The following is an 11,067-nucleotide window of genomic DNA, read 5'->3' as shown; positions in this document are numbered from 1 at the left end:
ATATATTTGGTTTTCTAAAATATATTATGAAAATTAATTTCACCACTTTCTTTTTACTTTTTAAATGCGGCTAGTAGAAATTAAAAACTTCTATTGGACAGCATTGCTTTATGTCTTTACCTTTTTACTACCTGACATTATATATCTTAATTAATTTAATAAAATTAATAAATAATAAATCCTATATTATATAACATACTATGGTATTATTTGTTTATTGTCTGTTTCCCTTTCTAGAAGCCTTACTAGCATCTTATATTTTCTTAAGTATTGGAGTGCCTTCCTGAGGCTGATGTAGGGGAAATATCGCATCTTCTTAAAAGCCCAAATGGAGGAAAATACACTGGATTTGGTCCCAAGTACATAAGTCCCCTATATACGAACCTTCAAGTTTCGAACTTTCAAAGATGCGAACGTGCATCTGGTTCCAGCAAGGAACCAGAACCTGTGCCATCAACGTCAGGCGTGAGTGAAATTGCAGCTTGCCCTCCATCTCTTACTGCTGACAATCCTTCAGTTCTACCATCTCCCACCTCCTCTCCCTCCTCCAGTCAGTAGCTCTTGCCTGTTCACTCAATGCCAGCCCCTGTATGCCAGCTGTTGTACTGTACTACTGTACTTTTCAAGGTACTGTACTGTAAGATTAAAAATGTTTTATTTTTTGCATTTTTTAATGTATAATTTGTGTAAAAAAGTATTATAAACCTGTACAGTACAATATAGCCAATTGTGTTAGCTGGGTACCTAGGCTAACGTTGTTGGACTTACGAACAAACTGGACTTACAAACCCGCTCTCTGAACGGAACTTGTTCGTATGTAGGGGACTTACTGTAGTGAACAAATACTGATGGGAACTAGGCATAAGTGTGGGTGAGTGACAAGTAGAAGGAAATTTAGAAGGAACCAGAAGATTCCTGGAACCTTTTGTCTAAAACTTTCATTTTATGTAGGGAGATCTGAGGTCAAGTACTCGACTTTCTTCAGGACCAAACCCATGGGAAGACGCTTCTTTTCCAAATTCAAATTATAAAAGCATAGTGAAATTACTTGGTAGACTGTAACAAAGAGGGATTATTCCTTAAAAAATGGTGGTAGTCTCTGCAATAACCCAAAGTCAACGGCAGCTGTGTGTGCACACCTGCCTGTATATTTCATAGAGAGTGTTCTGGTCTTGTTTTACCTCTAGATTCACACATATCACATTTAAAAAAACACGTGGAATGATAACTTAGCTAAATATGAGGGAAAAGATGTAATAATCTATTAATGGAGGCCGCTCTAAAGGCTGGCTGGAGCGAGGCTGGGCGATGCACTTGCTCAGTGCTCTCGCTGATACACTGTACACTGGGAAGCGCCTGTGTCTTTGATATGAGCATAGGGTGATGGGACTTACAAAAATCCATATCCTGCTTTCACTCCATCCGTTCATTCAATAGTTACATTTTGAGTGCCTGCCTCATGCCAGGCATTGGTCTATCTGCTGAGAATACTGCAGTGACAAAGCAAGCACATCCAGTGACCCCTCTGTGGGTTCAAGTCAAGGTGAAGATAGACACCAAGGAGAGTGAAGGCAGTGGCCCTCCTTTCAGCGTTGGAGCCCTGGGTTTTGGTCCTTCCAGAGACAGGCTCTGTCCGGCGTTTCTTGCACTTGGTTCCTGTGAGTTTCTGTGGCTTAGGGTCTGGGTGTCTGTCACTTGCCTGTAAAAGGGTGCTGACTAATACATGAGACAGCCACCACCTAGCGGGCAAGTTTGTTGCGAGGATTAAATAAAATAATAAATGCCAAGTAACTAGTGCAACAACTGGCAAACAAAAGGCCCTCGAGAAATGGTAATGAGGGCGGTGACTCAAAAATCTCTCAGGGTCCTCCGAATCTTTCCCAACCTGGAGCGGCCGGTGCTAAGCATCTCAGAGGTACTGAGGTTGATCTGGGCTGCAAAAGGGCTGGGTTTCTCTAAGGAAACAGAATGAAATGTTCCGAGGAAGTGTGTCTTTCACCTGGAGTGAGCCAGGTTCATGGGGAACAGCTGTGACGTGTCTCCATCAAGCCCTCACGTCCCCTCAGTGTACCGTGTATCTCAGAAGCTTGGCTTGTGCCATTTTTTTTTCCTAAGAAGCAGACTATTTTTTTCCCCTCGCAAAAGCGTGTGCAAAAGCCAAATTATAAAGCAGATAAAAGCGGTGTGGTTCTCTCCTACACTGTTGGTGGGAACGTAAGTCTGTGCAGCCACTATGGAAAACAGTATGAAGGTTCCTCAGAAAACTAAAAATAGAGCTATCATATGATCCAGCAACCCCGCTCCTGGGCATATATCTGGACGAAACTGTAATTCAAAAAGATACATTCACCCCTATGTTCACAGCAGCACTATTTACAATAGCCAAGACACGGAAACAACCTAAATGTCCATCAACGGATGAATGGATAAAGATGTGGTACATATATACAATGGAATATTACCCAGCCATAAAAAAGAGGGAAATAATGCCATTAGCAGCAACATGAATGCAACTAGAGATTGTCATACTAAGTGAAGTAAGTCAGAAAGAGAAAAACAAATACCATATGATATCACTTATATGTGGAATCTAAAATATGACACAAATGAACCTATCTATGAAACAGAAGCAGAATTAGGGACATAGAGAACAGACTGGTGGTTGCCAAGGGGGAGGGGGTTGGGGGAGGGATGGAATGGGAGGTTGGAGTCAGCAGATGTGAGCCATTATATATAGGATGGATAAACAACAAGGTCTTACTGTATAGCACAGAGAACTATATTCAATATCCTATGATAAACCATAATGGAAAAGAATATATAAAAAAAGAATGTACATATGTGTATAACTGAATCCCTTTGCTGTACAGCAGAAATTAACACAACACTGTAAATCAACTATACTTCAATTAAAAAGAAAAGTGGTGTGGTTCCATGCTGTGGGGTCCTTTAGTTTTTCCTGCTCTTCCCACTCCTTGGAAATCTAGCTGGAGCTCTAGGACCACTCAGGATGCATTTGGAGAAAACTGTTAGAGGTGAGGGAAGATGGAATGATAGAAAGGCTTTAACTTGGGACAAGTGACTTGAATTAGTGTCCGAGGGCTTGAGTACAAGTGGAGGCATCGTGATGGAAACCAATGGAGATAAAGCAGGGCGTTCGCCCCTGCCCTTGACCTGCTCTGAACTCTCAGAGGCTAAGCTGGGGCAGAGGGGCCAAAGCCCTCCCAGGAGCCTGAAGCAGTTTTATTAATGGGATAAACAAGAGTGAAGGTTAGAAACTGAGCTTTATTATAATGAAATGGCAGAATGTGGTCTTTTATTTAGACGTCCCTTGCCTTTCTCTTTTCACTTTCTAAAACAACATGGAAGTTTCTATATTACCTTACAATTTATAAAAGCCCACACTCGTTCACTGTCTTTTGCTTTTGCGGATTTGTATATATTAACTTTACGTGGCCCTGGATCATTTAGACTGAACGTGAAATTTAATTCATCCTCCTTCTAAATAATTATATTTCTTTAGAGAATACATGAAATGATTCTTTTAATGCCTGAAGAAAAGGCCACACTTGGGTTTCTGCTCTTCTCTCTCACTCTCTCTTTTAAAAATAAAACCTTTTGGTTATGGGCAATTTCAAATATATACAAAAGTTGAGAGAAGAGTGTAATGAACTTTCCTTCAGCGAGTTACTCAGGGCTAACCTGTTTCATTTATATTCCTGCTTCCGGTCCTCGGGATGATTTTGAAGCAAATTTCAGACACACATCATCAGTTCATCCGTGTTGACAGCTGATTCTTGTTATTCGTGGTAGTGATGTTTTTTAAAGTCTTGTGAATACCGAAATAGCAAATACTCAACCATGGCTCTTGGAAACATACAGGGTTAGGTTCTTGAGAGCCTCTGGTCACAAACTTTTTGTCAACCAATTAATACATACCCTTGTTTTATGTGTATGTCTGTTTAAAGACACCTTAGTGACTATATATCATGGATTCATGAACACAGAACTCATGGCCAACAGAGCCGTAACTCATGCCTGAAGGAAACTTACCTTACACACTTATCTTTCTTCCGAAATGCACATCACAGCCTTCCTACGCTTAGGGACACCAGACAGCACTTCAGCATATGCTTGGGGACTCTTTTAAACAATAAAGTCACCAGCAAAAGGCACACAAATGCAAAACATGTGGCACTAAATGGATGGCAAAAGGGACACAAGGGCGGCTGTTGCCTTGCTGACCTCAGGTGGGGTGTCGGATGACTCAGTTTTCACCCCTCCACTCATGTCCTCCAATGATTGTAAAAGCACCGTGAGCATCGATCTTGGGGATACAAATAAATTTTAGCAGGAGGCAAATTCGCAAAGATGGAATCACAAATAATGAGGATCAACTCTATTTCAGTATATGTCTCTGAAAAATATAAACTCTTTCTAAAAAGCACAATCAAAGTCCCATGTCCCATTACTATATCTAAAAATTCTAACAGTAATTACTTTTAATTAATTAATTATTTATTTACTTTTTAAAATTGATGTATACGGGATTTCCCTGGTGGCGCAGTGGTTAAGAATCCGCCTGCCAATGCAGGGGACATGGGTTCGAGCCCTAGTCCGGGAAGATCCCACATGCTGTGGAGCAACTAAGCCCGTGCACCACAACTACTGAGCCTGCGCTCTACAGCCCAAGAGCCACAACTACTGAGCCCGCGAGCCACAGCTACTGAAGCCCGCACACCTAGAGCCCGTGCTCCACAAGAGAAGCCACTGCAACGAGAAGCCTGCGCACCACAACGAAGAGTAGCCCCTGCTTGCTGAAACTAGAGAAAGCCTGTGTGCAGCAACGAAGACCCAACGCAGCCATGAATGAATGAATGAATGAATGAATGAATGAATGAATAAATAAATAAATAAATGTATGTATGTTTAACAATTGATGTATAGTTGATTTACAAGGTTGTGCTAATTTCTGCTGTACGGCAAAGTGACTCAGTTATACATATATATACATTCTTTTTAAAATATTCTTTTCTATTATGGTTTATCCCAGGAGATTGGATATAGTTCCCTGTGCTATACAGTAGGATCTTGTTGTTTATCCATTCTAAATGTAATAGTTTGCATCTACTAATCCCAAATTCCCCGTCCATCCCTCTTCTTCCCCCCTTCCCCCTTGGCAACCACAAGTCTGTTCTCTATGTCTGTGAGTCTGTTTCTAACAGTAATTACTTGAAATCATTAAATAACCAGTCTCTGTTCACATTTCCCTGTCTCATAATTTTTTTTTCATGTAGAGTTTATTTGAATCATCTTTCAAAGATGTTGTCAGCTTTGTCAACTGGCCTCAACTTTCTCACTTATTCCAGCAATATTTTAACGCTATTCACACGTCGTTCCACCAAACTCTCAAGTCAGTGGCTTTCAAGCTCACCTCTGGGTGCTTTTTCCTTTACTGCTCAGGTGCGTGCTGCACTGCGTGTCTGAAACTGCGGGTGGGCTCGGATCGGCACTACATTTAACAGAAAGTCCTCAGAGTTTTTTTCATGCAGAAAATGCCCTTCCTTATTTTGCAAAGTTGATGCAGACTTTTTGCTAATTTTTCTTTATGGAAGAATGGCAGTTCTACGGACATTTTGAAGGGGGGGATATGTATACAATGGAATATTACTCAGACATAAGAAAGAATGAAATAATGCCATCTGTGGCAACATGCATGGACCTAGAGATCATCATACTTAGTGAAGTAAATCAGACAGAGACAAATATATGATATTGCTTATATGTGGAATCTAAAAAAATGATACAAATGAACTTATTTACAAAACAGAAATAGACTCACAGACATAGAAAACAAACTTATGGTTACCAAAGGGGAAGGAGGGGCGGGATAAATTAGGAGTTTGGGATTAAAATATACACACTACTATATATAAAATAGATAAACAACAAGGACCTACTGTACAGCACAGGGAACTATAAAGGAAGAAAATGTAAATGTAAATGTAAATAGATACAGATATATAGATAGTCAAAGTTTATCAATACTCAGTAGAATAACACAGGTGAACCAGACAAATTCAGCTTCTCTTCAGGAAAAGCATAACAAACAATGTTTAGGATGTCAAAAGACTCAACAAATACCACTGTCTAGAAGCCACTCAGAAAATTTTTCTGCTGTCAAAGCCTTTTGTTCTTCAAAAGTCACCATCTACCAGCTGAAGATTTTATATGCAGGTACCAAATAGTGTGAACTTTAACTTTAACTTGTACTTTTTCCATCAGCTTTTCGCTTGGAAGTTTCCTCCTTTGCCTTTGCAGAATCCTTTGCTTTATCCCCACTCTTGGGTGCTTTGGAGCTGGAAGCAGTTTTCTTGTCTTTGTCCTTTGCTGTGTTCTCTGAGGTTTCTGTAGTTGAGGGACAGTTGTCAAAGCCCCCTGAGAGGGCATCAATGGGGTCTTGGGCATCTGTAGGTTTCTTTGATGCCTCAGGTTTCTTTGGAGGTGGCGTCGCTGATTTGCCCTCATCGTCATCATCCAAGAGATGTCGATATTCAGGTGGGATGGTGCCACCCCTTTCTCCCAGTTTGTCTCTGTGTTCAGCTTTCACCTTTTCCTTGACTTTATCCTCTAGGGGTTTGTTCCCATCTGGGTCAGGCTGTCTTTGCCCGAGACTGTCAGAAAGTTGATCCAGGGCATCGTCAAGTTCTTTGTCATCACTCTGCGGAGTGTCAGGGGGTGGACCTGCATAGTGGGTGGTTGGAGCTGGGGTTTGGGAGACTACTTCAGAGATGACAGCCGAAAGTTCAGCATCTTCAAATTGAAGAGACGAAGTGTTTGGGGGAACGGTGAAGTCCTTGGACAAAGCATTAAGGAGGAAGTCTTCACTCAAGGGTGGGAGCGGTTCCTTGGGCTCTTTTTTTTTTTTTTTTAATTTATTTATTTATTTATTTTTGGCTGTGCTGGGTCTTCGCTTCTGTGCGAGGGATCTCCCTAGTTGCGGCGAGCGGGGGCCACTCTTCATCGCGGTGCGCGGGCCTCTCACTGTCACGGCCTCTCCTGTTGCGGAGCACAAGCTCCAGACGCGCAGGCTCAGTAGTTGTGGCTCACGGGCCTAGTTGCTCCGCGGCATGTAGGATCTTCCCAGACCAGGGCCCGAACCCGTGTCCCCTGCATCGGCAGGCAGACTTTCAACAACTGCGCCACCAGGGAAGCCCCCCTTGGGCTCTTTTATATCTATACTTACAGATATAGATATTTAGATATCTCTATCTATATATATCTATATATATCTGATTCACTTTGCTGTACACCTGAAACTAACACAACATTGTAAATCAACTACACTTCAACAAAAATTTTTAAAAAATAAAATATTTTAAAAGCCACCTAGAAAAAAATAACCAAAACCAAAAACATGGCATCCTATACTGGAAAGATTTATTTTCAAAAGACCCACAGTGCTCTTCATTTTACAACTAGTAAATAAGCTTATACATTTAAAACAGACAAAAGAAGGATCCACCATGTAGAGAACTGCTCAGTCCCCTAATTTCGAGATGCCATTGAGAATTCACTCGTTAGAAACACTTTTTTTTCTACAAAGATTTCTTGAGCGTCTACTGTGTGCCAGGCTCTGTGTTAGACGCCAGAGTTATAAAGAGGAATAGGCATAGTCCCTATCCTAATGCTTGTCACTGCCTACACAACAAGAGAGTCACACCCATGGCCTTCGAGGACCAGTGAGATCCCTGCTGGGCCAACAATGGGAGCAGAGGATTCTAGGAGCAGAGGAAGGAGATTCGTTCTGCCTGGGGCTCCGGTATCTGGAAAGCATCGTGAACGAGGTAGTACTGAGGGTAAATGAATAGACAGTAGGAAGAAGGCAAACGATGTGCTTGGCCATTAGTGGGTAACCTGGTGCTTCTAGATCATAAAGACACGAGACTGAAACAGTAAGCTGGTGTGTGATAATGAAAGTCTTTAATGTAAAGACTTTGAGCTTTATCTCTTAGGCAGTAGAAATCCCTGGATATTCTTAAAAACAACATCATGGCATGATTAGAAGTCTAATGAAATAAGAAACAGCAACCAACTGAATCATTCTTAAACGATCAAGACTAGATTCAAACAAACTCCAAATCTAACCAGAATTTAAAAGTATTTCAGATACGAGACTAATAGCATATAAAATGTAAGGAATCCCATTTTTTTGATTAAGACAGAAAGAAGACTGCACAAATGATTTTCATTCAAGTTCAGTCTTAAGCCTAACTTCTTATCTGGTGCTTTCACAGAGAAAAGGAAACCAGTCTCCCAGATTTAAATTTTGATACCCAAGGTAGATCTGACTTTGTAGCCAGGACACAAAGCCCCTTAGTGATGTTAGTATTTTTCTTCTGGTTCAAGATTCCATTTTCTTCCAGGTCAGTGAAAGAAAGCACTTCTGTCACACACTCACCATTATCTACTTTTTTTCTCTTGATTCCTGGTATATGCAGCATGTGGGAAAAAGACCATGGTTCCCTGATCCACCTTTGTCCTCATTAATGTGTCTTATTTAAATGTTTAGACTTCTGATTTTTAGTCCAGAAAAAAAGACGTTTTACTCTTTAAATTTATATATGCCACCCAATGCTCTGAAGTGCTAGAATATACCAGACTTTTCTTTCTCCCTTCCTTCCTTCCTTTCCTCCCTCCCTCCTTCTCTTCCTTCCTTCCTTCCTTATTACAATTATTAAGAATTTTGAAGATATTGGCAATAATTTTCAGACACCAGACTTTCTCCTAATAATCTAGAATCAGTCTAGGACCAACTTAGAATCTCTGGATCTTTATGAGTAATGGAGGATACTTCTAGGAACACTTTTCAGAGGCCTAGGAATGTTCCTCTCCAGCTAAGACATCTCCCAGCCACACCTCCATGTGTCTGTAAACACATGTTCCTCAGACACACCCTGGTCTTCACCAGCCTCCCTAATAAAGCAGTGCACACATTAAGGCCCATCTGGTCTGCCCTTAAAGCAAGTCTCTGCAGGCATCAGAGGAATCTTCTGCCCACTTCCATCTGTCAGTTCACTAACTGCTGACATTACCCGAGGCCTCAGAACCATGTCTACCAGAGTTGGGAAGAGATCTTAGAGACCATCTAACCCGTATGTGTTCACATTTTATTTTTGCAACAAACTCTTTTCTTCAAATTCAAAGTACTCAATATCAAATTTAAAACATCTTAAGAGAGCTCACTGCTTGATATAAAACATGTAAAAGTGGTGGGAAAACTTAAGTTTTCCTTCCCCCTGCCATGGGTCTGAAAGGCAAAACCCTTGGGCCCTGCAGAGCCTAGTTTGAAAACCAATGGCTAATTGAACTCTCTCCTTTCGTAAGTGATGAAACAAAGGTTCAGACACATGAAGCCATCTGCCCAAGGTCACACCATTTGAAGAGAAGTCAGTATCCTAATTCTAGTCTGATTTACCCCGAAGCCTCAGGTCCTTCTCCACAGGGTCCTGCATGCTGCCCACCTTCCACTGCTGGAGGCTTATCCCCAGTGGTTTCTACCAAGGTAGAATTGTGGACGTTCATTTTGATGATCTATTTGCTTGGTAATAAGCCTTGTTATATTATTTTTTTCTCTTTCTTAAGAAGTACAACTCACAGTTTTGCTCGTGAAATACAAGTTGTTTTTTGTTTTTTTTGGGGGGGGGGGGTTTGCATCTTGTACCTAAAGCAATGAAGTCTGGCCCAGGAGCACATATTCATCAGTGTGATGTAGACTTCTACCTGTATTTCTTTTGGTGAATTTTCTGCTCACACCATAGCTAGTGTTGACCATGTTTATGAATGTTTCATCCTCTCTGGCATGGTTGACTTTTTCATCTTGCTGGAGATGCTTCCACATAGCGTGATTATATAGTTTATCTTCTAAACTGGGACATTTTTGAGAGTAAAAGGGGATTCAACTAATTACTAACCTGGGACAACAGGTGTAAACCAGGACTGTCCTGGACAAACCAGGACATCCCACAGCCGGCATGAAGTTGAAGAAGTTTCAGTTGGGTAGAGCAATATGCTTTTTTTTTAAACATTTTTAAAATATTAAAAAATAGTTAATTTACAATGTTGTGTTATTTTCAGGTGTATAGCAAAGTGATTCAGTTACACATATCTATCTATTCTTTTTCAGATTCTTTTCCATTATAGGTTATTACAAGATATTGAATATAGTTCCCTGTGTTATACAGCAGTTCCTTGTTGTTTATCTCCTTTATATATAGTAGTGTGTATCTGTTCATCCCAAACATGGAAACCACAGGAGAAATGATGGAGAAGTACAAACACCAAGAGAAAAAACAGGGAGTATCAGGAACTTGTGTGATTGGCAACTTGCAATCAGAATAATGAGCTCTGAGGTTGGTTGATTGGAACCTACAGTCCATAGGACTGGGTAGCCCATATGGGCAGAGTAGGAAGGAGGAAAAGAGGAGAAAATCTCCAAAAGCAGGTTAGAGGGTAGAAGTGGCTGTAAGTAGGGAATTTGGTTACTGAGTTTTCTTTGATTGTCTATGCAGAATTGTCTACACCAGACTTTCTAGCAGGGTGAGTCCTAAATTCCTGCAACAATGACAGGAGACAGGAGGTACTCTGATACTCCTCGGAGACATACCTGAGTACATCCTGACAAGGATGAGCTCTGGAGTATTGTGATGGAGGAGAAGAATGTTGGCATCACCTCAGCACGTGACATCAGGGTTAGAGAGGACAGCTGCCCCCATTCCCAGTTGGTGCTGATCCCATAGCACTGTTGTCTGCCTGCATCCACATCAGAGTTCTCAAACCAGGCTTGTGAGGGTCTCATCACTGCGAAGCTATGTGGTCCTGATGCTTACTTAGCAGAAAGGCAGCCATTTTGGGTTGCTTGATGTGTCATGGTCACCCAACAACTATTCATGTCACATCTGAGCCTCGGAAGGGTGGACGGCATTATTCAGAGTCACCAGCAAGTGATGACAGAGCTCAGACTTTATTTCAAGCCTCTGGAATCCTAGTGAAGCACTCTCTCTTCCA

At 41.2% G+C, this 11,067-nt stretch overlaps 1 protein-coding gene across 1 annotated transcript; it reads right to left on the bottom strand.

Annotated features, from left to right (window-relative positions):
* Positions 1 to 6,156: 6,156 nt before the first annotated feature.
* Positions 6,157 to 10,858, bottom strand: LOC118887383 (calpastatin-like). Its single transcript, XM_036838178.1, has 3 exons — positions 10,667 to 10,858; positions 9,479 to 9,557; positions 6,157 to 6,915 (listed from the first exon to the last, which is right to left on the bottom strand). The coding sequence occupies exons 1-3, from the start codon at positions 10,856 to 10,858 to the stop codon at positions 6,263 to 6,265; spliced, it is 924 nt and encodes a 307-aa protein (XP_036694073.1). The 3' UTR covers positions 6,157 to 6,262.
* Positions 10,859 to 11,067: the final 209 nt, after the last annotated feature.

This window comes from Balaenoptera musculus, chromosome 20 (assembly GCF_009873245.2).
Source record: "Balaenoptera musculus isolate JJ_BM4_2016_0621 chromosome 20, mBalMus1.pri.v3, whole genome shotgun sequence".
Classification (NCBI taxonomy): Eukaryota; Metazoa; Chordata; class Mammalia; order Artiodactyla; family Balaenopteridae; genus Balaenoptera; species Balaenoptera musculus.
The sequence above is the reverse complement of the archived record's forward strand: the minus strand, read 5'-3'. Positions and strand labels throughout refer to the sequence as shown.